At 52.5% G+C, this 27,912-nt stretch overlaps 1 protein-coding gene across 1 annotated transcript; it reads right to left on the bottom strand.

The window, feature by feature from the left end:
• Positions 1-937: 937 nt before the first annotated feature.
• On the bottom strand, positions 938-27,912 carry LOC149751625 (uncharacterized). Its single transcript, XM_089926231.1, has 4 exons — positions 27,730-27,912; positions 27,274-27,479; positions 1,731-1,970; positions 938-1,613 (listed from the first exon to the last, which is right to left on the bottom strand). The coding sequence occupies exons 1-4, from the start codon at positions 27,910-27,912 to the stop codon at positions 938-940; spliced, it is 1,305 nt and encodes a 434-aa protein (XP_089782357.1).

Genomic DNA, 27,912 nt, shown 5'->3' with positions numbered 1-27,912 from the left:
CCCTCCCTAGACCAAAGGGTATACTCTAAGTGGTAGGCCACGTAGGCAGCCACCCAGTCAGCCGCCCCGTTGGCTTCTCTAAATACATGCTTGGCCTGGAAGACCCCCCCATCTCTCATCATCATCCCTATGTCTCGGATCAGGGGATGGTTTGTGCTCTCATCCCTCGACCTCCTCTGAATCCATCCGATGACTGTGGCCGAGTCATCCTCCAAGATGATCGAACGGGCCTGCAGCACCACCCGCGCATGTCGAAGGCCCGCCCAGGCTGCTCGCAACTCTGCCCCTGGAACCGATGTGTCAAATAGCTGGAAGCCACCTGCCGCCACCACCTTGGAGTGCAGGTCCCGAATCACAAAACCTGCACCACCCCGTATACTGCCATCCAGCACCGACCCATCATAGTTGACCTTGAGGAAGCTCGGGGGTGGGGGCTCCCAGGTGAAAAACACCGTTTGGGAAGCTGCCGAAGCAGAGGGGGAGCCCCAGGTGTCCCGAGCTATCAAAGGTCTATTTGAAGGGTGGTGGGCCTGATCTCCGTGGCCTGTGCCCGAGCAAACTCCACAACAAACCTCGGTGACACCCTATGCTCGCCAAATATACGTGCGTTTCTTGCCAGCCAAATCTGATATGCCGTGCAAGTCGCTCTAATAGCCTCCTGACAAGTCCGCGAACTGGCCAGCCACTATCTCATCACCCGTAGAAACTGTGTCCTCGCACTCCGGTTCTCCTGCAGGATCCCTGACCACTGCCATGTCGACCTCACTCATGTATACTAGAAGAGCACATGGTCCACTGACTCCTCAGCTTCACATGTCCCACACTCTACGGGGAGCCCAAAGCCACGCCTGGTCAGCACCGCTCTTGTCGGAAGGCGATCCCAGATCACCTTCCATAAGAATAGGGCTGCCCTCGGGTGAAACCTGGACCTCCAGATCTAAGTGCAATCCGGCCCCAGCTCATGCTCCTGCTGGATAACACGGGAGAGATCACCCAATCTAACACTGGCCCGACACGAGGTACCCCACACTCTGACATCTGGCCCCGCACAACCTGGTACCGAAATAGAATAGATCCTCTCAGCTAGGTGTGTCCCGAACAGCTGTCGAAGTCTGGCCCCGTCCCATCCTGCCCCTCCTGGTTCTAGGAGGTCGCACACCCGCAGCCCCTCCACTGCCTCTGTATCAACCATGGTTGGCCAGTACCTCAAAGGAAGGGCGTCCACCCATGAATCACTGGTCACATCAACACTCTGCCCATCGCCTATCAGCCACCTGGTATTCACCGACGCTATCGGTAGGTACCTCCTGATCTCGCGCCATATGAAGGAGACTCGACGACTCCTCCGTGGCACCTTTGAACCCCCTCGTCCATATTTGGCTGCCATCACCCGACTCCAGAATCCGTGTGGCTCTAACATGAACCGAACCACGTGCCAAGCAATGAACGCCTCACGCCTCTCCAAGAGGGACTGCACCCCTAGGCCGCCCTCGCTGGTGGACAGATAGACCTGCTCCCAGGCCACCAGATGCACCCCATGACCTCCACTATGTGAGCCCCATAAGAAGTTCCAAGGAAGACGCTCAATCCTCAACAGAACCGTCTTTGGTACCCTAGTATTGGCCATGAGATACACCAGCATGGACCCCAAAATCGATCTGACCAGCGTCAATCTCCCCATCATGAATAGGAAGGACGCTCTCCATCCCTCCAGCCTGCTCTGGACCTACTGCACCAGGCCTGAGCATTCTGCCACCCGTAGCCTCCCCCTAGTGATAGGGATTCCTAGGTAGGTCAGCATCCCCTCCTGCTCCGGTATCTGCAATATCCCTCGGATCTCCTGTCTGACTCTGGTCTCCATGCTGGGGCTGAAGGAAATTGCTGACTTCAAGAAGTTCACTCTCTGGCCGGACGCCGCGCAGTAGCCCGCCAACACCCTGCGAAGGATTCGGGCCTCAGTAGCCCGCGCCCTGGTCAGAAGAAGACAGTCATCAGCAAAGAGTAAGTGAGAAATAGGCCCAACCCCTAGTGTCGGAGCATAGGCCTCCATCTCTCGGCTGGCGCACACTCTCTACAAGGTACGAGACAAAGTGTCAGCACAAATAAGAAACAAATATGGGGATAATGGACATCCCTAACGCAAACTGTTGCCCAGATAGACAACCCAAGAGGGGGGGGGGGGTGAATTGGGTTTTTAAATTAACTTAGCTAATTAAAACTTTGTGGATGATTAACTAAATACTATAGCCAGTTATTTAATTAAAGCTAAGTGCTGTGAGTAATGTGTGGGGAAGAAGATGAGAGACAATGCACTACAAACACAAAGTTTTATAGTGGTTCGGAGCTAACCCTTGCTCCTACGTCCACTCCCCAAGTCTCACTTGGGAATTTCACTATAACCCCCTTGGATTACAGCCGGTTGTTTTGCAAGCTCACAACCGAACTTGTTGTTTTACGAGCTCACAACGAACTCGGTCGGTTTTCCCAGGCTCACCGACTAGAACCAACCCCGATTGTTTTTCCGGGCTCACAATCAAACCCTTACACTCGTTGGTTTTAAACCGGCTCACCAACCAACCTTAATCCCCTTGATTCAATCCCCCGATTGAATCAAGTAAATACACGAGATAGAAGAAAACAGAAAATAGCTTCTCAAAAAGCAGATTTAAAACAATATAATCGTAAAGGAGTTAGAAGCCCTCAAACGCTTTTAAGATGGTGAAGAGGTGTGGCTTCTGGAACTCCGGTCTCCTCTTGAAAGAGTGATCGACTTGAAAGCAGGAGGAGGAAGCTTTGAATGCTGGAAAGATGTTGGTGGAGCAGTAAATGCAGATCTTCCCTTTTTCTCGTTGAAGAGCACTTAGAGAGCTTGAAGACTTGAATGCTAGGAGTGGAATGTGTGTTCTCTACCTTGCTACAGTCTTCTGTGGCTATTTAAGCCAACCCCCACGGAAACTAGCCGTTACTCTGCTTTTTCTGGCCGTTCTGCACACTCTGCGCAGCCTGACAATGTGACCGTTGGTGGGTTGGAGTCGACTCGCGCGATCAGGAGTCGACTCGGCTGTAGCAGGAGTCGACTCGAGCTTTTCCGGAGTCGACTCGGCAACTGTTCCCAGTTTGAATTAAAGTTGCCGTCTTGACTGGGAGTCGACTCGTCTTGACCCGGAGTCGACTCGCCAACTTCTGGCGCTGACCTGGCAATTTTGGAGTCGGCTCATCCTCTGTAGTCCGTGGATCCAAATTTGAATTTTGTCCACTCGAGTCGACTCGACTGTCCTGGGAGTCGACTCGAATCTCAGAGCCCGAACTCCCGATTCTCTGTCTTTTGGCTCATCCAGTCTTGGAGTCGACTCGAACTTCCTTGGAGTCGACTCGGCTCTCAGTTTCCGAAAGTTGGTCTTCTGCCTTTTGACGTGAAGCTTGTCTTGGAGTCGACTCGAGCTGTCTGGGAGTCGACTCGAATCTCAGAGGCAGTAACATGGTCTTCTGTCTGTCGATGGTCGCACAGTCTCGGAGTCGACTCGCGTACTGCGGGAGTCGACTCGAATCTCAGAGTCCATAAAACGCTCTCTGACTTTTTCTTTGTGTACCGCTGGGAGTCGACTCGCGTTCCACTGGAGTCGACTCGAATCTCAGAGTCCATAAAACGCTCTCTGACTTTTTCTGTGTGTACCGCTGGGAGTCGACTCGCATTCCACTGGAGTCGACTCGAATCTCAGACCTGAAAAACTGCTCTTCTGTCCTTCTGTCTGTTTTCAGTCGGAGTCGACTCGTACTGATCAGGAGTCGACTCGAGCTCGTGCCAGTGACCTTGATACGCTTGGAGTCGACTCGTGAAACTCGGGAGTCGACTCGTATCTCAGACATTGGTTCATGCAGACTTCTTAACTTATCCAAAATGCTATGAACCAAGTCTAGAGATACTTGGACAGGATTTTCACTGAAACACTCAATTGAATTCATTAGTAATCACAAGATATACTCAAATGCTTTGAGCTCATCAAAATCAAACGGGGTTTTAATCGATCACTCCACAATCTCCCCCTTTTTGATGATGACAAAACTTTGAGTATATGTAAAATGAGTTGCTCAGTAAATAATGAAATAAACTCCATAAATGAATTCAAATGTCTGATAATTTAATTTATCCAAGTTTGAAAGGAGTGAAACATTAAATTTCGGAGTTAAAGTTCTCCCTTTCATTTGGAATTATATAAGCCTTCATATTCTGCAATCAATTGTTTGGCTTATATGACATTAATGATTTAGCTTGATTAAAATTCAGATTCTCCCCCTCAACATATGCATTCAACTATGTTTTGATTTTCTGAATTTCCTTTTAATGCTTTGAAATTTTTGAACTAAAATTTTTGTTTTTAGAGGGAAAATCTGTCAATTTGTTCTTGAGTAGGATTCATCTAATCTCCGAATATCCCTTGAATAGATTCTGGAGATTACTCCATTAGGAGCCCCAAAAGAGAGATAATGAGCCTCGAGGTACGGAATCCACTTAGAACAAATTTATGTGTGTTTTTAAGAGTTTATCGTTTTATTTATTTCCATTGATTTCTTTTACATATTTTTTAATATTTCTCCCCTTTTACATATTTTATACTTACACATTTCTCCCCCTTTTTGTCATCATACCAAAAAGGAGGTAATCACACACAATCAATGGCACAAATGGCACAGTCAATCATCAAATGGCACAGAAATGAAGATAAGATGTCTACTCATTGTATTGATATGAAGGTGAATACATTTGAGCATACAATAGGTAAAGCAAGAACAATACAAAAGAAGACAAAACACAACTCAAAATCATCTATGACCTCCTCGAGGATGTGCCTCCCCCTCTCGAGGATACATCTCCTCCTCTGGAGGATGTGGCTCCCCCTCTCGAGGATACATCTCCTCCTCTGGAGGATGTAGCTCCTCCTCTCGAGGATGTGACTCCTCCTCTCAATCGGCTCTGCTCCATGAGGAGGGCGACTGCCTCTTTAACATGGCCCAGCTGCGTGATAATAGACGTGGTGGCTCTGCTATGTGTAGTGGAGAGCTCAGTCACCGACGTCTGAAGCCCAGTCACCGAGGTCTGAAGTGCGTCCAGCTTGTCGATGAGCACATTCGACAAGCGCTCGGCCCCCTCGGTGGTGGTGTGCATGTCACGGCGGATGTCATCCCGCATCCTCCTCGTGGTGCTCGTGACCTCGCTCATGCTGTGGAACTGGGCCTGCACCAGGGTCCTAATGTTGTAGATCTCCTGCCGCACCTCAGCCGTCATGTCTGTCACGGCTGTCAAGGATGGGACCAATGCTGAGGATGGAGTGGGTGCAGGAGTGGGAGCTGGCACGGAACCTCGGAGCTCCCGGAGCAGCTCGTCCCTCAAATCTCGGACGATCTCCTGCCGCAGCTCCCGGAGCTGCTCTGGATCAATACGGACCTCCATAGATGGTGGAGCTGAGGAGGAAGGTCCGGCAGAGGTGGTAGGAGCAGGAGGAGTGGATGGAAGGTCTGGATGGTCTGGGAACTCTGGGTAGTCAGAATCTGGCTCAGGACTGGGTGATGGTCTGGTGGTCTGAGCGGTGAGAGTGGACTTCCTAACCCAGATCCCTTCTCTCTTCCGAAATCCCATCCTGTGCATGGTCCCCGTACCCAAGCGATCAGTCCATCGCAAGGCACGAGAGGGTTCCTTCTCAGGAATGGAAATTTCGTACTGCCTAAAGAGAAGAGTGAATATCATTCCGTATGGGAGGGAGAGCCTAGGTCTATCCAGGGGCTCACACATATACCTATAAATGAGCTTGGGGAAGTTGACCGGGGTGTCCTGAAGAATGTAAGACATAATAGCTAGGTCCCTCTCATTCACAAAATCAAATCTCCCTGTCTTAGGGAAGATGGACCTGGACAAAATGCTCAAAAGGATTCTCACTTCAATAGGAAGTGAGCTAGCAGATACCTCATCTAGGGGAGACTGAGGTGGATGCCCTAAGACGATCGTAAGGGCCTCAAATCTATCCTCAGGATGTGCAGGAGCCACCCCTACTAATGGAAGGTGGAGGATATGGGCAATGAGGTCCTCTGTGACACGCAATGGGACACCTAATACCGTGCCCTCAATACCTCCATCTCCCCGATGGACGGTACTGTAGAACTCTTGAACTAGGCCAGGATAGGTGGGAAGGTCCAAGGTGAGGAAGTACTCTAGACCCTGGGCTCTAAGCCTATCGCCTATGGTGAATCCTTTCCGGGAGAGATAGTCGAAAGTGACATACCTCCCGGAGGTGACGGCCTTCCCGGCCAACGGCCTAACATGAACCACCCTAGGCGGGGAACGATCCGGAGGAGGTTGCCTCGCGGGATCGTGCCGCGCCTTGGAGCGCCGCTCGGGACCGGCCACGGGACGGGACCTCTTTCTAACAACTCCCTTGCGAGGCATCTTGACCTAAACGAGATGAAAACCTAGAGAACGAAGAAGGATCGATAGAGGAAGCTCGGGACTGACCTGAAAAGACCTAGGAACGGACGGAAACTCAATGTCCGGCGAAGAATCGATGGGAAAAGGGCTTGGAGACGATCGAGGATGACCTAGGAGTCGGCTCTAGGGCTTTGTGAACAGTGGCGGCTTGAGAAAAAGTGTTTGCGAAACGACAAACCTAGGGTTAAAAAGTCGGATCCCGACTGCGAGTCGACTTCCCTGAGTCGCGAGTCGACTCGACCTCGAGTCGACTCCAGAAAATGCGCGAGTCGACTCTCCTTATGCGCCTGTAGACTTCGAGTCGACTCCCGACAATGTGCGAGTCGACTCCCCCTCAGCTGCCAACTTTGCGAGTCGACTCCCCCAAATGCGCGAGTCGACTCCCCCTTAGGAGCCGGCTCTGAAACTTACTCGAGTCGTCTCTAACCTTGGCACGCACTTAAAAATCATGCTATAACCGTGCCAAATGAGGGAAAATCACCTAGTTGGGATCTGATTTGATGATCATTGAATAGAAACTCTATTTTAACCTCATTTTAACCATCAAAATCAATTAATCTAGTGGAAACTCCCACTAGGATGGGTCAATCACTCCTAATCCCCTCCTAAGTACACTGAACCTCTCTTCACTTAGGGGTTTTGTGAAAATATCTGCTAATTGATTATCAGTACAAACAAATTGGAGAGTCACATCACCATTCAATACATGATCTCTTATGAAGTGATGTCTTATCTCAATGTGTTTAGTTCTTGAGTGTTGAATTGGATTTTTAGTTAGGTTTATGGCACTTGTATTATCACAATTAATGGGGATTTTATCTTGTTTAATGCCATAATCTTCTAATTGTTGTTTAATCCACAAGATTTGAGCACAACAACTCCCGGCTGCAACATATTCAGCTTCTGCAGTGGATAATGCAACCGAGTTTTGTTTCTTGCTAAACCATGAGATTAGGTTTTCTCCTAGAAATTGACAAGACCCGCTGGTACTTTTTCTATCAAGCTTACATCCAGCGAAGTCTGAATCTGTGTACCCTATTAAGTTTAGGCTAGATTCTTTAGAGTACCACAGCCCTATGTTCTTAGTTCCTATTAAGTATTTAAAGATTCTCTTAACTGCAGCTAGGTGTGATTCTTTAGGATTAGCATGATATCTAGCACACATGCACACACTAAACATAATATCAGGCCTACTTGCAGTAAGATACAGTAAAGAACCTATCATACCTCTATAAAGTTTTTGATCTACAGATTTACCTGATTCATCTTGGTCTAACTTACATGATGAGCTCATGGGGGTGCTGATTGACTTGTTTCCCTCCATATCGAACTTCTTGAGCATCTCCTTGATATATTTGGCTTGATTGATGAAGATGCCTCCTTCAGATTGTTTGATTTGAATCCCGAGGAAGTAGTTCAGCTCTCCCATCATGCTCATCTCAAACTCACTCTGCATCAAATCAGCAAATTCCTCGCAGAGGCGATTGTTAGTAGCACCGAAAATGATATCATCAACATAAATCTGTACTAATAACATATCCTTATTTTTCTTTTTCAGAAATAATATTGTATCTATATTTTCCCTAGAGAATTCATGTTCTAATAGAAATTTACTAAGTCTCTCATACCATGCTCTAGGTGCTTGTTTTAGACCATAAAGTGCTTTGTTCAGTTTATACACATGATTGGGGTATTGATGATTTTCAAAACCAGGAGGTTGTTCCACATATACCTCCTCATTAATAAACCCATTTAGAAAAGCACTTTTTACATCCATTTGATATAGCTTGAAGTCCTTAGAGCATGCATATGCTAATAATAGTCTAATAGCCTCAAGTCTAGCTACGGGAGCAAAGGTTTCATCAAAGTCTATACCTTCTTCTTGATTATAACCCTTTGCTACTAGTCTAGCCTTATTCCTTATAACAATTCCATTTTCATCTAGCTTATTTTTATATATCCATTTTGTACCTATAATTGGATATTCAGAAGGTCTCTCTACTAGATCCCACACTTTGTTTCTAGTAAATTGGTTTAGTTCTTCTTGCATTGCATTTATCCAATTTACATCATTTTCGGCTTCTTCTATATGTTTGGGCTCAAAGTGTGAAACAAAAGCTAGATGGTTATTCAAATTTCTAAGGGATGCTCTAGTCCTAACGGGTTGGGATGGATCATCTAGAATTAGTTCCTTAGGATGCCCATGAGCATACCTCCAAGCTTTAGTTAGCCCATGATCCACTATAGGCTCTTGGTTTGATGATTCTCCTTCAATCAACTTTTGATTATCATCTTGTAATCCCATCTCATCTATCTTTTCTTCAAGTATTTCAATATCATCATCAAAATTAACCTTCTTACTAGATGAGATGTCACTAGAGTCATCAAAAACAACATGTATAGATTCTTCTATAACTAGGGTTCTTTTATTAAAGATTCTATAGGCTTTACTAGTTGTAGAATAACCTAGGAATATTCCTTCATCAGATTTTGGATCAAATTTCCCTAGATTATCTTTCCCATTATTATGTACAAAACACCTACATCCGAAAACATGAAAATAGTTAACCTTTGGTTTTCTGTTTTTCCACAGTTCATATGGTGTTTTCTTTATGATGGGTCTTAATAGAACTCTATTTAATACATGGCAAGAAGTATTAATGGCTTCTCCCCAAAAGTACTTAGGGAGGTTACTTTCACATAACATCGTTCTAGCCATTTCCTCTAGGGTTCTATTTTTCCTTTCCACAACTCCATTTTGTTGTGGTGTCCTAGGTGCTGAGAAATTATGGGTTATCCCCTTTTTACTACAAAATTCATCAAATAATTGATTTTCGAATTCGGTACCATGGTCACTTCTAATAGCTATAACTGAGGACTCTCTTGCATTTGTTACTTCCTTATGGAACTTCTTAAACATAGAAAATGCTTGATCCTTATGCGCTAGAAACATGACCCATGTGTACCTAGAGTAATCATCTACTATAACTAGACCATATTTGTTGCTGGTGGTCCAAACCGAGAACGATTGACACGACGGTGTGAACGGGGTTCCGCCTGAGTTGTCTTGGTTAGTGCTGGTTGCGCTCCACCTTCCGCCAAGGAACCTGCAAACAAGCCTTGCACCACCACCAGGGTGGTGATGGCCCTCCGACGGTCAAGTCAGAGGAGATTGGAGGAGGAGAGATGATAATCACAAGTGGGAGAGAGTGCTCTGGGAGGTATTGCTTACCCCCCCCCTTCTCCCCCCAGCCGCATATATACCTGGCTGGGAGGTCTCTCAGGGGGGTTTGTCGTCGTGGGGCACGATAGAATGGCCACTGACATGGCCGTTACGGGGCGTCGTGGAGCAGCGCTGGGTACGGTCATGGCAGGGCGTAGTGGAGCTCCGCTTTGTACGGTTGATACAGGAGATCGTGGGCAGCATCGGGTACAGCCGTTGCAGGGAGTAGTGGAGCAGGAGGCCGCGGCGTGCCTCTGGAGAATAGCCTGTCGTTATCAAAAGATCTCCGACTCGGGGTCGGAATGCTGGATCATAGGGCAGCCGACCCGGGGTCGGGCTGCGAAGCCGAGGAGGTCCGACTCGGGGTCGGAGTGCTGGATCATAGGGCAGCCGACCCGGGGTCGGGCTGCGGAGCCGAGGAGGTCCGACTCGGGGTCGGAGTGCTGGATCATAGGGCAGCTGCAGCTTTCCTGGATACGCGTGCCGATCACGTGGGGCATGGCGGCTCAATTCCCCCATAACAGTAGCCCCCCACTTCCGAGCCTGGAACCAGAAGGGGAACAGGTGAAGGGAGTGATGTTTCGAGATTGCCGCCATCCTTCGGAGAGGCGCGCGCGCTTCAAGCTTCCCGCCTTCTTTATGGCGTATGGCGGTTGCTGCTGACCTGGCAACCTGAGGATTTCGGCGGACATCCTTCCTTAATGGTGTCGATTCGCCTTTGGGGTGCGAGCGACCCTTCGGCGGCCAGGCGTCTTCTGGCGTCATCGAGGTGTCACTTGCCCTTTCGCCTATTTAATCGGGGGCCCTCCCCCGTCCGTCTTCTTCTTTACGGACATTTTCGAGTTTCTCCTTTGCGCTACCATTGTTGCCGCCGAAACGTTCGCTTGCTTTTCCTTTGACGCTCTCGGAGCCGTTCTTCCTCCTCTTCAAGTGAGTTTCCCACTCTTCTACTTTGAGCTCTTCATACTTTTTCTTTTTGTACTAGTGCACCCCAGTCGTTCCGGCCTTTCCCTCCTTCTTGACCCCGTCCTGACCGTAGATTGGCCATTAGGGATGGGCGAAGTGGGAGCAGATAGCATCAAGTCAAAACTGGTCGCCGAGGACTTAGACGGATTTGTGGCTCGGTACCACCTTCCCGAGGCCTGCAATGTCACGCTCCCAGGGCCTGAGGAGAGGATGTCTCATCCTCCTCGAGGGAAGATCGCCATCAATGAGGGCATCCTCCAGGCCGGGTTCCGCTTTCCCCCTTCAGACCTAGTCTTACAGGTGCTCCGGGGTTTAGGAATGGCACCGACGCAACTGGTGCCGAACTCGTGGCGTGCTCTGACGGTCTTCCAGGTTCTCTGTCGCTTGCATGCGATTCCCGCCACCTTGAACGTTTTCTGGGAGCTCTACGGCCTGAGCGGCCACCCCAGGACAAAGGGTGGTGGTGCTTCGCAGCGCGGCGAGGGTGCGGCCTTGTCAAGGAGGGTCCTACCTCCATTCACCACTGGAAGGAGCGCTTCTTTTTCGTTGATGCAGACCCCTCCTGGGAAATCAGGGCAATCTGGGGGACGCCGGTGAAGTCCCCAATTGGCCTGTCGAAGTTGTCGAGGGAGGAATCCGAGGGCGTCGCCGCCTTGAAGGGGTTGGTCGCCGAGGGCCAGCTTCCCCCGGTGGGCCGCCTTATTTCTGAGGATACCTTGGTGAACGTCGGTTTGAGCTCGGTCCCCACCGACCGTGAGTCCGCCATCGTTTCTTTAGCTCTTTTCTTCTCTTTCGTTCCTTCTTCCTTTCGGTTTCTCAGTCCCTGACCATCCCGTCCTTCTTGCAGAGGTCGACGACGTCATGCGGTCGGTGAAGTCGAAGGCTGTTGGTAGGGCGTCCCTGCTGGAAGCAGTCCGGAGGAGGAAACGAGCTCTTCCGAGCGGGGCCCCACCGGCGAAGAAGTCCCGTAAGGAGATACCTCCGATGCCGACCGACGAGTCCGGGCCCACCGGTCAGGGAGATGTCGTGGGCACCGACCGGCAGCTGACGCTGTATCAGCCCTCCGGTGGTAAGGTTGCCGCTACTCCGGAGGTGCCACCTGAGCCTGCTCAAGACGGACGGGTCGGACGTGATCGGTCCCCGACCCGGCCTTCGACTCGGTCGGCTCCTGATGACTCGAGGAGGGACGCGCCGAGGCCCCGGCCGAGCGGGACCCTATCAATTCCTGGGGCGACCCCCGCCCCGAGCGCGATCAGCCGGACTCTTCCCCAGGCGATGGATAAGGGTAAGGCTGCAGAACCACCATCCGGCTCCGGGGAGAAATCGGGGTCTGCCTTCACTACCGATGGCGCCCGAAATCTCATCGAAACAGTGTTGCTGGAGAAGGACCGTCGGCGGGTCCGGGAGTTGGATGTCTCTGACGTTGGGGCCGCCAGCTGCGTCTGTCTCATGTCGGTGAGTGTTCTTCTGGCCGTCTTTCACCATTTATTGGCTCTGTTGTTCTCCGCCTGACTCCCTTATTTTTCCTATTTCTTAGCTCGCCCAGTACATGATCCGTCTGGAGGAGTGCTACAAGGAACAGGCGGGGCTTTTGGCGAAGGCCGAGGACCGGCTGAAAGCAATGGAAGAGGGAGGCCGGGCTGCGGCAGGCAGGACGACCGGGGACCTCGAGGCGAGGCTCCGGGAGGCCGAAGAGCGGGCACTCGGCTTCGCCGCCCTGGAGGAGCAACTGTCAGAGGCTCGGGAGCAACTCAAAGCCGCCTCGGGCCTCGAAAGCAGGGTCAAGAAGGCGGAGGAACGGGCTGAAAAGCAGTCCCGGAAGATCGCGGACTATCGAGAGCGGTGGGAGAAGGCCCAGCGGTCTGCCGACAACGCCTGCGACCGAATCCGCTCTTTTGAAGCCAAACTAGGCGAACTGGAGTCGGCCCTGGAGAAGTCATGCACGGACGTCCAAGAGCTCCGTTCGCGCCTGAAGGAAGCCGAGGCCGCTCGGGTTGCTACCGAGGCGAAGCATAAAGAGGCTCAGGCTGATCTGCTGAGGGTCTCCTCTGAGGCCGAAGGCCGGATTGTGGCGAAGGTCTTGGAGGCCAAGGCTCAGATTATGGAGCGAGCTGAGGCGGAGCTGGCCGAGAAGAGGGCGGAAATCGGGCGTCAGGCGGTAGAGGCTTATCGCCAGTCCGCCGAGTTCGCCCATGATATGTCGGAGGCAGTGCGGACCTATCGCCAGTCTGACGAGTTTGTCCATGACGCGTCGGACGCGGGGGCCGAAGCCTTCACCTTGGGCTTCGAGGAGGGCCTGGCAAGGGTGTCGGCTAAGTATCCCGAAGTTGACCTGAGCGAGATCTCCCTCCTGGACTCCTCTCCGGCGCCATCGCCTGCTGGTTCTCCTGCTGCTTCCCTACCTCCCGCGGACGAGCCCGGCGTTCCCGACCCGGGAGTTCCTCCAAGCTGACCTCTTGTACCTTTCATTGTCTTTTTTATTTTTGTATGTCGGCGTTTTGCCCAATTGTATGGGCCTCGGCCCTGAAAATTAATGCACGTTGAATATTTCTTCATCTCGCCCTCGTCCTCTTTTTTTTTTTTTTTTTTAGCTCTTGGTTGCTTCTTGCTGACTTTTGATTCCCGAAGTTCTTCCGGCGCTAGGCCAGGCATCCGAGGGTTAAACCTCAGGAAACCCTTCCGGCGCTAAGCCAGGCATCCGAGGGTTAGGCCTCAGGAAATTCTTCCGGCGCTAAGCCAGGCATCCGAGGGTTAGGCCTCAGGAAATTCTTCCGGCGCTAAGCCAGGCATCCGAGGGTTAGGCCTCAGGAAATTCTTCCGGCGCTAAGCCAGGCATCCGAGGGTTAGGCCTCAGGAAACTCTTCCGGCGCTGAGCCAGGCATCCGAGGGTTAGGCCTCAGGAAACTCTTCCGGCGCTAGGCCAGGCATCCGAGGGTTAGGCCTCAGGAAATTCTTCCGGCGCTAAGCCAGGCATCCGAGGGTTAGGCCTCAGGAAATTCTTCCGGCGCTAAGCCAGGCATCCGAGGGTTAGGCCTCAGGAAACTCTTCCGGCGCTGAGCCAGGCATCCGAGGGTTAGGCCTCAGGCAACTCTTCCAGCGCTAAGCCAGGCATCCGAGGGTTAGGCCTCAGGAAATTCTTCCGCTCGCTGGTCGGCCAAGGCTGGCGCAAGCCGAAGCGACCGGTCGGGGCTTCCGGCTAGTCTGCTCCCGGGATGATCATCGGGTTAGCCAGGCATCTGAGGGCCGAGCCTCGGGAGATTCCACTCGTTGGTCGGCCTAGGCTGGCGCAAGCCGAGGCGACCGGTCGGGGCTTCCGGCTAGTCTGTTCCCGGGATGATCATCGGGTTAGCCAGGCATCTGAGGGTTGTCAAGCCTCAGGGAAATTTCGCTCGTTGGTCGGCCAAGGCTGGCGCAAGCCGAGGCGACCGGTCGGGGCTTCCGGCTAGTCTGCTCCCGGGATGATCATCGGGTTAGCCAGGCATCTGAGGGCCGAGCCTCGGGAGATTCCACTCGTTGGTCGGCCTAGGCTGGCGCAAGCCGAGGCGACCGGTCGGGGCTTCCGGCTAGTCTGCTCCCGGGATGATCATCGGGTTAGCCAGGCATCTGAGGGTTGTCAAGCCTCAGGGAAATTCCGCTCGTTGGTCGGCCAAGGCTGGCGCAAGCCGAGGCGACCGGCCGGGGCTTCCGGCTAGTCTGCTCCCGGGATGATCATCGGGTTAGCCAGGCATCTGAGGGTTGTCAAGCCTCAGGGAAATTCCGCTCGTTGGTCGGCCAAGGCTGGCGCAAGCCGAGGCGACCGGTCGGGGCTTCCGGCTAGTCTGCTCCCGGGATGATCATCGGGTTAGCCAGGCATCTGAGGGTTGTCAAGCCTCAGGGAAATTCCGCTCGTTGGTCGGCCAAGGCTGGCGCAAGCCGAGGCGACCGGTCGGGGCTTCCGGCTAGTCTGCTCCCGGGATGATCATCGGGTTAGCCAGGCATCCGAGGGCCGAGCCTCGGGAGATTCCACTCGTTGGTCGGCCTAGGCTGGCGCAAGCCGAGGCGACCGGTCGGGGCTTCCGGCTAGTCTGCTCCCGGGATGATCATCGGGTTAGCCAGGCATCTGAGGGTTGTCAAGCCTCAGGGAAATTCCGCTCGTTGGTCGGCCAAGGCTGGCGCAAGCCGAGGCGACCGGTCGGGGCTTCCGGCTAGTCTGCTCCCGGGATGATCATCGGGTTAGCCAGGCATCTGAGGGTTGTCAAGCCTCAGGGAAATTCCGCTCGTTGGTCGGCCAAGGCTGGCGCAAGCCGAGGCGACCGGTCGGGGCTTCCGGCTAGTCTGCTCCCGGGATGATCATCGGGTTAGCCAGGCATCCGAGGGCCGAGCCTCGGGAGATTCCACTCGTTGGTCGGCCTAGGCTGGCGCAAGCCGAGGCGACCGGTCGGGGCTTCCGGCTAGTCTGCTCCCGGGATGATCATCGGGTTAGCCAGGCATCTGAGGGTTGTCAAGCCTCAGGGAAATTCCGCTCGTTGGTCGGCCAAGGCTGGCGCAAGCCGAGGCGACCGGTCGGGGCTTCCGGCTAGTCTGCTCCCGGAATGATCATCGGGTTAGCCAGGCATCCGAGGGCCGAGCCTCGGGAGATTCCACTCGTTGGTCGGCCTAGGCTGGCGCAAGCCGAGGCGACCGGTCGGGGCTTCCGGCTAGTCTGCTCCCGGGATGATCATCGGGTTAGCCAGGCATCCGAGGGCCGAGCCTCGGGACATTCCACTCGTTGGTCGGCCACTTGTCGCTCGCCGCCCATCGGGGTTTCTCTGTGCCCAGCCGCGACCGTGTTTCTCCTCTCCTCCAAGCGTTGCCTGGGGGGAACACGAGAAGGGTATTAAACGCTAATTAATGCGTTACCTGGGAAATCGGATCGCCAGTTGCTGCTGGTGAGGAGTGTTAGTTGAGCGGCCGCGATACGCGGGTTCTTCGAGGAGGATGCGGCCTGGGCGCGAGCGGAGACACGTGGACCTAGGGGTATACGTCACCCGGATCGTCCTGCACAAAGAATGCGATTTAAGGAGAATGACGCTTAGGAAATCGCGGGGAGATACGCCTCGGGAGCCGGAACGGCTCCGGATTCAGTGCGCCTGCATTTATTGGAGCCACCCGTATCGGAACTACCAGGGGGCCGCAGCTTGGCTATAAATACAGGTGCAGGTACGATGGAATTTGCCAAGCCGGAGCTGCAGGTTGCCATGGATCGCGGACCTCCTCCTTGGCATATGACTGAGAGACTCCTGTCGAAGGAAAGGGGAGGCGCTCCCCTTACAACTTCAGCCAACTAGCCGTTTCATCTGGGATCAACAAGGAGGGTCTCCCCGGCGGAACTCCGCTCTAGGCGTTTCATCCGGGATCACATCTCCCCTCCTTGAAGTTCAGCCTCCCGGTTGAGCTCTGCGCCGGACGCTCAATCCGGGACCGCGCCTCCATATACTCTTCCCCCTCGAATCCCTTCTCTTCCCTACCACTGGGGAAGATGGGAATATCCTTTGGAGGCGGCGTTCCCCTGGGGGCAGCGGGAGCTTCTTCTGCGGCGGCTCCTCCTCTTTTTGGTGAGGTGCTGGATGGCGCCTCCGGTTAGAAGCACCCACTTCTGGTGGGACTGCAGCCGCCCTGGGTTGAGGGTTTGGGTCCCCACCTCTTCTTTACTTTCTTTACTCCCTAATTCCCCTCTGGGAATTCCTTGTAATCACACGAGCACGCCACTGTAACCAGAAATTATTGAAATGAAAAGTATTGCACCTTTTTAAATTGTCTTTCTGGCCTTGTTGTTCTACTGGTAATACATCCGCAGGTTAGCGGAATTCCAGCCCCTTGGAATTTCTCGGCCATCTAGGGCTTCCAACTGGTAGGAGCCAGGTCGGTTTACCCAACGAACTTTATACGGGCCTTCCCAATTTGGCGCTAGCTTCCCACCTTCCGTAGGTTGAGATGCCTTAGCTCGCCTCAGCACCAGATCTCCAATTCTGAAAAGCTTCGGTCGGACTTTGGAGTTGTAATATCGGGCCACCCTCTGCTGATACATTGCCATCCGTACCTGAGCCATTTCCCTTGCCTCTTCCAAGAGATCCAAGTTCCCTCGGAGTTGCTCTGAATTGGCCTCGGGTCGGTGCGCGGCCACCCGAGGCGAGGGGAGTCCGAGCTCCATGGGGGCAACGGCTTCCGTGCCATAGGTTAGGCTGAAAGGCGTCTCTCCAGTAGGAGTCCGTTGTGTGGTCCGATACGCCCAAAGGACATTCTCGAGTTCCTCGACCCAAGCTTGCCCCGTCCGGCCGATCCGCGCTTTGATACCTTGGAGGATTGTCCGATTTGTGACCTCGGCCTCGCCGTTGGTTTGGGGATGCGACACGGATGTGAACCGATGCTCGATCCCGAATTCCTCGCAGAAGTCCCGGAAGTGCTTGTTATCAAACTGTCGACCGTTATCCGAGATGAGGACCCGAGGTACTCCAAATCGGACAATGATGTTCTTCTTCACGAACTTCCGGACTTGTGCCTCCGTGATGGTGGCCAGTGGCTCTGCCTCCACCCACTTGGTGAAGTAGTCGATGGCGACAATCAAAAATTTCCGCTGGGCCGAAGCGACGGAGAATGGTCCGAGGATATCCATTCCCCATTGTGCGAAGGGCCAGGGCGCGGTGATTGGCGCCAAGGGGACAGAGGGGACTCTCTGGACGTTGGCGTGGCGCTGGCAGGCGTCGCATTTCCGCACGTGGTCCTTCGAGTCCTCCATCAAGGTCGGCCAATAGTAGCCTTGCCTCATGATCTTATGCGCCAAGGACCTAGCCCCCAAGTGCGATCCGCAGATGCCTTCGTGGACTTCGCCGAGGGCGTAGGCCGCTTCCGCGGGGCGGAGGCACCTTAAGAGGGGGGCGGTAAACGAGGTCCGATACAGCCTCCCTTCATAAAGTACGTAGTGGGCGGACTTCTTTACAAGCCGCCGGGCCTGATCTTCGTCTTCAGGGAGGATTCCTTCGGCGAGGTAGGCGACGAGCGGGTCCATCCAAGACGGCTCCGGATCAATTGCCATCACCGCTCCAGCCCCGTCAATGCTCGGGGCATCCAGGGTCTCCAGGTAGATTGCCCTCGACAAGTTGTGCGCGTCTGCGTCCACTAGGCGGGACAACCTGTCGGCCCTGGCATTTTCGCTCCTCGGGACCTGCTGAATGTCAACACTGCCGAGGTCGGGAATGAGTGTTTGCACCTTCCGGACGTAGCTCTGCATGGTCGGGCTCCGCGCCTCGAACTCCCCTCGAACCTGCCCGACCACCAGCTGGGAGTCGGTGAAGACTTTCAGACGCCGGATGCCGAGCTCCTTGGCGAGTTTGAGTCCCGCGACTAGGGCCTCGTACTCCGCCTCATTGTTGGTCACTGGAAATCCGAACCTCAAGGCATACTCGGCTATCACTCCATCGGGATTGGTGAGGACCAGCCCAGCCCCTCCACCTTCAGGGTTCGACGACCCGTCAATGTGGAGCGTCCAGATCGGGAGATCGAGGCTGGGTGTCTCCGGCGGCTTAGGTTCCGCCTCCTGCACAGTGCACTCAGCGAGAAAGTCCGCGAGTACCTGGGCCTTGATGGCTGGTCGGGGCTGGTAGCGGATGTCGAACTCACCAAGTTCTACTGCCCACTTCACCAGCCGCCCCGCATTCTCTGGATTGCTGAGAATCTGCCGCAGTGGTTGATCGGTCAAAAGGGTGACAGAATGAGCCTGGAAATAGGGGCGAAGCCTCCTGGTCGCAGTCAGCAGCGCGAAGGCGATCTTCTCAGCCTTCGTGTACCGCGTCTCGGCATCCCGGAGGACTCGGCTGATGTAGTATACAGGCTTCTGAAGTCTTGCCTCTTCCCGAACCAGTACTGCGCTGACTGCGGTTGGGGAGACCGCCAGGTAAAGGTAGAGCATCTCCCCCTCTTGCGGCTTGGACAGCAGGGGAGGAGACGCCATGTACTCCTTGAGCTGGTCGAACGCCGCATGGCATTCGGCCGTCCAGAGGAAGTCTTTTGGGCGCTTCAACACCTTGAAGAATGGTTGGCAGCGTTCGGCCGACTTTGCCACAAATCGTCCGAGCGCGGCGACCCTTCCAGCGAGCTCCTGAACCTCCTTCACTTTGGTCGGAGGGGACATATCTTGGATGGCTTTGATCTTGTCCGGGTTGGCCTCGATCCCGCGCTGGTTGACAATGAAACCGAGGAACCTCCCGGCCGAAGCACCAAAAGCGCACTTCGCTGGGTTTAGCTTCATGCGAAACTTTCGCAAGGTGGTGAAAGTCTCCTCCAGATCTGCAATGTGCTGGTCTGCATGGCGGCTTTTTACCAGCATATCGTCCACGTATACCTCCATATTCCGGCCGATCTGCTCCTTGAAGATTTTATTGACGAGGCGCTGGTAAGTGGCGCCAGCGTTCTTCAGACCGAAGGGCATTACCTTGTAACAGTACAGCCCCCGGTCTGTTATGAAGGCAGTTTTCTCCTCGTCCTGTGGAGCCATCATTATTTGGTTGTAGCCGGAGAAGGCGTCCATAAAAGACAGTAGCTGATATCCGGAAGTCGCGTCGACCAGTTGGTCTATCCGTGGAAGCGGAAAGCTATCCTTGGGGCACGCCTTGTTCAGGTCGGTGTAGTCGACGCACATCCTCCACTTCCCGCTCGCCTTCCGGACAAGTACGACGTTTGCCAGCCACTCGGGGTAGCTCACCTCTCTTATGACACCTGCCTCCAAGAGTTTGTCTACCTCCTGGTCGACCACCCGGATCCGATCCGGGGCACAGTGTCTCTTCTTTTGCTTTACTGGTCGGTGGGTCGGGTCGACGTTGAGGGCGTGAGAAACGACCTCCGGGTCGATCCCAGGTACATCGGCCGCCGACCAGGCAAACACATCTGCATTGGCTCGGAGGAATTCCACTAACCGGAGCCGAGCTTCCAAGTCGAGGTTGGCACCGACCCGGACCGTGCGGTCCGGGCGGCCTTCTTCGAGGGGAACTTCGATTACGCCCTCGGCCGGCTCCCCGTGCCGCAAGGCCACTTCGTCTCTGGCGTCAAGTGACTCGACGCTTAGGGCCTCCATGGGCTTCTTCCCTTTGAGAGTTGCTAGGAAACACTGCCGTGCGGTCGGCTGGTCACCTCGGACCTCTCCAATCCCGGCCGCTGTGGGGAACCGCATGAGCAAATGGTAGGTAGAAACCACCGCGCGAAGGGCGTTCAGTCCGGGTCGTCCGAGGATAGCGTTGTAGGCCGAGGGGACACGGACGACCAAGAACCCGAGCCGCACCGTGGCTTCTGCGGGTGCAATGCCCGCAGTCACAGGCAGCTCGATGACACCTTCGGCCGAGATAGCGTCTCCAGTGAATCCTATGAGGGGGGTGGATGTTTTGTGCAACAATTGTCGGGAAAAGCCCATCTTTTGGAAGGCCTCGTAATACAAAATATCAGCTGAGCTTCCACTATCCACAAGAACACGCCTTACATCATAGTCCGCCATAGTGAGAGAGATCACCATGGCGTCATCGTGGGGAGTCTGAACCCCCTTTACATCTTCATCACAAAAAGTGATTACATTTCCGACCCGCTGCCTCTTCGCGACGGCCACTCCTGATACTTCCGCCGAGCCCCCTGCGTTCCTCACGGGCCGAGAGCAGCCCCCAGTGATGGTGTGGATCACTCCCGCAACGGGTCGATTCTGCTCCCGAGGCTCCTGAGGGGCCGGGTCGGCTGGACGCGGGTCTGCGGGGGGACGTCGGTCGTTTACATATCGACCGAGACGCCCTCGGCGAATGAGAGCCTCGATCTCGTCCCGAAGCTGGAAGCAGTCTTCGGTATCGTGGCCGTGGTCTCGGTGGTACTCACAGTACGCCCGAGAAGGCTTCCTCCCAGGGATCTTCTTCATCTGCCTCGGGACCGGGAGGTCCTCCCGCCCCTTGACCTCCATGAGGATCTGGGCCCGGGGGGCCAGGAGTGGGGTGTACCGGTTGAAGCGTCGGTGCGGAGAACGAGGGCGTGTGGCGCCGTGGTTCCTTGCTGGTGACGGGCTTCTGCGCCGGCGTTGAGGCGTCGGGCTCCTCCTCTGGGGTGCCTCTTTTCGCCTTTTCTTCCCGGGCTTTAGAGGGGCTTCGGCGGCCTCCTTGTTCCGGTGGGAGGCTGCCTCCTCGGCGTCTGCATACTGGTTTGCCCGAGACAACAGCTCCGGGAAGCTCCGCGGCAGACGTTTGTCCAGGGAGAAGGTGAGTCTGCCCTTCCGGAAGCCTCGCTTCAGGGCTGAGAGAGCCACCTCCTGGCTCAAATTCCGGACCTCCAGTGTTGCCTTGTTGAAGCGGGTGAGATAATCCCGCAGGCTCTCTCCCTCGTTCTGCCGGACATCGAAGAGGGAGTCGGAGACCAGTCTTCGCCGGCTACTGACGGCGAAATGGCTGATGAAGAGACGGGTGAACTGGTGGAAGGACTGGATGGAATTAGCCTCCAGGCCGGCGAACCACGCCCTTGCCGGGCCGCGGAGGGTCGCCGGGAAGGCCTTGCAGAGGAGAGGATCCGATGCTCCATGGAGGAGCATAAGAGTCCTGAAACTCTCCACGTGGTCCCGTGGGTCCGCCGCCCCGTCGTAGGGTTCGATCGCCGGCATTTTGAACCCCGGCGGGTTTAGGGTTCGCAGGATCCTTGAGGCAAGCGCCGGCTGGGAGGAGATTTCCAAGTCGGCGAAGGGATCTTTGGAGTGGCCCTTCAGGACCTGGAGCTGTCTGTGGAGATCGTCCACCCGCCGGTCCAGGGAGCGCGACCGGTGGGTGGGAGACAAGGAGCGGCGCGAGGGGGACCAACTGGAGTGCGGGCCCCTCGAGGACTGGGGTGTCTGAGAACGCGCCCGGGTCCGCCTCTCGTACCCCGCGCAGCTCCGATGAGAAGGTCCTGGCAGAATGGACCGCACTCGAGAATCCTCCCCGCGCCGGCGCTCCTCTCCATGGGAGAGGAAGGAGCGCGGGTTGTGAGGAAGAGGCGAGTGCTCGGGGAGCAGCGGCTCCTGAGCCCGCTGCGGCACCCGAGAGATCACACCCTGCAGATTCTGCGCTGCCTCCGCGAGGGTGCGAACCTGCTGGGCTAGTTGGTCGAACTGAGCAGGTTCGACCGTCTGAATGGGAGGAGAAGCGGTGGAATGCTGCTGAGAGTGTGTTGGGGACGCAGCAGCCTCCCGGCCAGAGGTGCGAGAGGCTCCGCGACCGGAAGCATTGGAAGCTCCGCGACCACCTCGCCGTGCCATTACGATCATTCTGAGATTCGGCCCTCCTTCTAGCGCCAACTGTTGCTGGTGGTCCAAACCGAGAACGATTGACACGACGGTGTGAACGGGGTTCCGCCTGAGTTGTCTTGGTTAGTGCTGGTTGCGCTCCACCTTCCGCCAAGGAACCTGCAAACAAGCCTTGCACCACCACCAGGGTGGTGATGGCCCTCCGACGGTCAAGTCAGAGGAGATTGGAGGAGGAGAGATGATAATCACAAGTGGGAGAGAGTGCTCTGGGAGGTATTGCTTACCCCCCCCTTCTCCCCCCAGCCGCATATATACCTGGCTGGGAGGTCTCTCAGGGGGGTTTGTCGTCGTGGGGCACGATAGAATGGCCACTGACATGGCCGTTACGGGGCGTCGTGGAGCAGCGCTGGGTACGGTCATGGCAGGGCGTAGTGGAGCTCCGCTTTGTACGGTTGATACAGGAGATCGTGGGCAGCATCGGGTACAGCCGTTGCAGGGAGTAGTGGAGCAGGAGGCCGCGGCGTGCCTCTGGAGAATAGCCTGTCGTTATCAAAAGATCTCCGACTCGGGGTCGGAATGCTGGATCATAGGGCAGCCGACCCGGGGTCGGGCTGCGAAGCCGAGGAGGTCCGACTCGGGGTCGGAGTGCTGGATCATAGGGCAGCCGACCCGGGGTCGGGCTGCGGAGCCGAGGAGGTCCGACTCGGGGTCGGAGTGCTGGATCATAGGGCAGCTGCAGCTTTCCTGGATACGCGTGCCGATCACGTGGGGCATGGCGGCTCAATTCCCCCATAACAATATTTATTTCCACCTAGGCTTGTTGTTCTAGTTGGACCAAATAGGTCCATGTGTAGTAATTCTAGAGGCCTAGAAGTAGAGACACATTTTATGGATTTAAAAGAGTTTCTAGATTGTTTGCCAAATTGACATGCTTCACATATTTTGTTCTTTTCAAATTTTAATTTTGGCAAACCTATCACGGAGTCTCTTTTAACTAGTTTAGTTATTGTGTCCATGCTTGCATGACCTAACTTACGGTGCCATAACCAACTAGCATCATTTTCTTTAGTTTCATTAACAACTAAACATTGGTTATGTTTTGTAAGGTCTTCTAGATCTACCACATATACATTTCCACGTCTCATCCCTTTAAAAACTAAACTATTATCATTAGGATTTGTTATAATACATAGTGATGGTTTAAACATAACATCATATCCTTTATCACATAATTGACTAATGCTTAACAAGTTATGCTTAAGACCATCAACATATCTAACATTATCTATAAAGGTAGAAGGGGTGATTTGAACTTTACCAATACCAATGATGTGACCTTGGTTGTTGTCTCCAAAAGTCACAGCACCTCCCTTCTTAGCTTCAAGGGTGAAAAATTGATCTTTATCACCCGTCATGTGCCTTGAACAGCCACTATCCAAATACCAGCAGTTTTTGTTGACCTTGGCTGCAAGACACTCCTACACAAGCAAATCATGTCATCTTAGGTACCCAAGTTTTCTTGGGTCCTTCATGGTTAGTCAAGTTGGTTCCTTTTGGAACCCATACCCTTTTATTTTTTCTTTTAGTTTTACTTTTCCTAAAATTACATGCATTTGCTTTATGTCCTACTATTCCACAACAAAAGCAAGTTATTTTCTTAATTTTAGTTTTCCCAGCTTTAACAAAGAAGTTACTAAGAAGTTTTTGCTTATTCCTTGGTTTATACCCTAAACCCGCTTTATTAAATACGGCTCGTTGATTATTAAGTATCATGTTTAACTTTTCAGAACTATATGTGAATTTTTCAACTAAGGGTTTGTATTTGTTTAGTTCTTTAGTTAATGTCTGATTTTCGGTTTTTAGATCATTTAGCTCTTTAGTTAGATCCTTGTTTAAGACTTGTTTATGGTTTTTGAGATCTGAAAATTCCTTTGTTAGTTTCTCAATATCTTTCGTTAAGGTGTTAGTCTTCTTAATTAGGAGTTGGTTGCTTGTCTTAAGTTCTAGATTTTCTTTGGTGAGATTATCTTTATCCTTAATTAATGAATCATGCTTATGAATATAACTTTGGTTAGTTACTTTTAGTTCTCTGTTTTTAACATTTATATTCTTATACTCAATCATTAATTCATTGAACGCATCATAAAGTTCATCAAATGTAAAATCAAAATGCGTATCGGAAATTACCTCATTTTCGTTGGCCATGAAACAGAAATTGGCCTTCTCTTCTTGTTCTTCATCCGATGATGAAGATAATGCGTCGGAGTCCGATAGGGTGGTGACAAGTGCCTTCTTCTTCTTGTACTTACTCCCCTTCTTCAGTAAGGGGCACTCTGCTCTTATGTGTCCCGGCTTCTTGCACTCGTAACACCCAATCCCCTCATTTTCCCTTTCCTTACCTTTGTCTCTGCGGTAGGAATTTGAGGGACCTCTCCTTTGATGATACGTCTTCTTGTGGTTGATAAATTTCTTGAACTTGCGCACAAGAAGTGCCTCACCACCATCTTCCTCATCTTCTTCCTCTTCACTGCTGCTGCTGCAAGACAGGTCCTTGTTAGAAGAAGTAGATTTTAAAGCTATTACCTTTTTCTTATGGGAGGACTCTTCCTCGTTGTGTTGTTTCATGGTAAGCTCATGCGTCATCAGGGATCCAAGGAGCTCTTCAAGTTGAAGCTTGTTCAAGTCTTTAGCTTCTTGGATCGCCGTCACCTTGGCTTCCCACGACCTTGGTAGACACCGAAGGATTTTTCTGACAAGTTCACTGTTAGTATAGTTCTTGCCAAGGCTTTTTAGGCCATTGACAATATCAGTAAACCTAGTGAACATGCTTGTGATTGTTTCATTTGAATCCATTTTAAATAGTTCATATTTATGAACCAAGATGTTTATTTTGGATTCCTTGACTTGATTCGTGCCCTCATGGGTCACTTCAAGTCTGTCCCAAATTTCTTTTGCAGAATTACAAGTTGAAACTCTATTGAATTCATTACGGTCTAAGGCACAATAAAACACATTCATTGCTTTAGAGTTTAGTTGTGCCTTCCTCATGTCATGTTCATCCCAATCCGTTTCTAGTTTGGGTACCTTAACACCCTCTACATATGTGGATGGGATGTATGGGCCATTCACTACAATGGTCCACATCTCATAGTCTTGGGCTTGGATGAATATTCTCATCCTAGCCTTCCAGTATGAGTAGTCGGATCCATTGAAGAAAGGAGGTCTTTGGGTGGACTGATCCTCAATGTGAGAAGATCCAAATGGGGTTGTCATTTTGATCTTTTAACTCTTGAGTGGAAGAGTTTTTGGCTCTGATACCACTTGTTGCCCAGATAGACAACCCAAGAGGGGGGGGGGTGAATTGGGTTTTTAAATTAACTTAGCTAATTAAAACTTTGTGGATGATTAACTAAATACTATAGCCAGTTATTTAATTAAAGCTAAGTGCTGTGAGTAATGTGTGGGGAAGAAGATGAGAGACAATGCACTACAAACACAAAGTTTTATAGTGGTTCGGAGCTAACCCTTGCTCCTACGTCCACTCCCCAAGTCTCACTTGGGAATTTCACTATAACCCCCTTGGATTACAGCCGGTTGTTTTGCAAGCTCACAACCGAACTTGTTGTTTTACGAGCTCACAACGAACTCGGTCGGTTTTTCCAGGCTCACCGACTAGAACCAACCCCGATTGTTTTCCCGGGCTCACAATCAAACCCTTACACTCGTTGGTTTTAAACCGGCTCACCAACCAACCTTAATCCCCTTGATTCAATCCCCCGATTGAATCAAGTAAATACACGAGATAGAAGAAAACAGAAAATAGCTTCTCAAAAAGCAGATTTAAAACAATATAATCGTAAAGGAGTTAGAAGCCCTCAAACGCTTTTAAGATGGTGAAGAGGTGTGGCTTCTGGAACTCCGGTCTCCTCTTGAAAGAGTGATCGACTTGAAAGCAGGAGGAGGAAGCTTTGAATGCTGGGAAGATGTTGGTGGAGCAGTAAATGCAGATCTTCCCTTTTTCTCGTTGAAGAGCACTTAGAGAGCTTGAAGACTTGAATGCTAGGAGTGGAATGTGTGTTCTCTACCTTGCTACAGTCTTCTGTGGCTATTTAAGCCAACCCCCATGGAAACTAGCCGTTACTCTGCTTTTTCTGGCCGTTCTGCACACTCTGCGCAGCCTGACAATGTGACCGTTGGTGGGTTGGAGTCGACTCGCGCGATCAGGAGTCGACTCGGCTGTAGCAGGAGTCGACTCGAGCTTTTCCGGAGTCGACTCGGCAACTGTTCCCAGTTTGAATTAAAGTTGCCGTCTTGACTGGGAGTCGACTCGTCTTGACCCGGAGTCGACTCGCCAACTTCTGGCGCTGACCTGGCAATTTTGGAGTCGGCTCATCCTCTGTAGTCCGTGGATCCAAATTTGAATTTTGTCCACTCGAGTCGACTCGACTGTCCTGGAAGTCGACTCGAATCTCAGAGCCCGAACTCCCGATTCTCTGTCTTTTGGCTCATCCAGTCTTGGAGTCGACTCGAACTTCCTTGGAGTCGACTCGGCTCTCAGTTTCCGAAAGTTGGTCTTCTGCCTTTTGACGTGAAGCTTGTCTTGGAGTCGACTCGAGCTGTCTGGGAGTCGACTCGAATCTCAGAGGCAGTAACATGGTCTTCTGTCTGTCGATGGTCGCACAGTCTCGGAGTCGACTCGCGTACTGCGGGAGTCGACTCGAATCTCAGAGTCCATAAAACGCTCTCTGACTTTTTCTTTGTGTACCGCTGGGAGTCGACTCGCGTTCCACTGGAGTCGACTCGAATCTCAGAGTCCATAAAATGCTCTCTGACTTTTTCTGTGTGTACCGCTGGGAGTCGACTCGCATTCCACTGGAGTCGACTCGAATCTCAGACCTGAAAAACTGCTCTTCTGTCCTTCTGTCTGTTTTCAGTCGGAGTCGACTCGTACTGATCAGGAGTTGACTCGAGCTCGTGCCAGTGACCTTGATACGCTTGGAGTCGACTCGTGAAACTCGGGAGTCGACTCGTATCTCAGACATTGGTTCATGCAGACTTCTTAACTTATCCAAAATGCTATGAACCAAGTCTAGAGACACTTGGACAGGATTTTCACTGAAACACTCAATTGAATTCATTAGTAATCACAAGATATACTCAAATGCTTTGAGCTCATCAAAATCAAACGGGATTTTAATCGATCACTCCACACAAACCCATGGTGGACTCGAAGAAAGATGATGGAGAGTCGTTGACCAAGATAGAAAACCTTGGCCCCGAACACACCCCATAACCCATCCAATCCACCGCCTGTGGAAGCCATACGCCTCCAATACCTGCTAAAGAGAACTCTACCTGATCCTGTCATAAGCCCTCTCCATATCCAGCTTGACTGCCATCAAGCTTTTCCACTGTGATGCTCGCTGAAGATCCCACATCATCTCCTGGGCTAGCATGACATTGTGGGAAATGTTCCTTCCGGCTACAAAGGCCCCCTGCTCACGGCTAATAATGCCAGGCAATAGGAGCTTCATCCTGTCCACCATTATTTTTGCCACAACCTTAAATAAGGTTGTGCACAAACTAATGAGCCTGAAGTGACAAGGCTCAGTTGCATCCTGATGCTTCGGTATGAGCGTGATGAAGGTGGCCTTCTAGTTCTCAAGCATCGCTGCTTGGATGAAGAAACACTGAATAGCCTCCACTACAGCTCACCGAATGATGCCCCAATACTGCCGAAAGAAAAAAAGGGGGGAAACCATCAAGTCCCGGTGCCTTGTCCGCTGCTAAAGCTCAGACTGCCTCCTGCACCTCCTGTGCCGACACCGGCCGGATCAAAAATGCATTCTCATCAACATCAATAACTCTATCCACCCTCAAAGGGTGGTCTCCCTCACCAGCATCCTTCTCCTCTGTCCATCTGGCACGGAAAAAGTCCAGTAAGACCTGTCGGACGGCAGGCTCACCTGACCCATCTCGCAGAGAATGGATCAT

The sequence above is a fragment of the Phoenix dactylifera genome, chromosome 11 (assembly GCF_051530095.1).
Source record: "Phoenix dactylifera cultivar Ajwa chromosome 11, Ajwa_hap1_PhDact_Kaust_v1.1, whole genome shotgun sequence".
NCBI lineage: Eukaryota > Viridiplantae > Streptophyta > Magnoliopsida > Arecales > Arecaceae > Phoenix > Phoenix dactylifera.
Note: the sequence above shows the minus strand (reverse complement) of the source record. Positions and strands in the feature narration are given on the sequence as shown.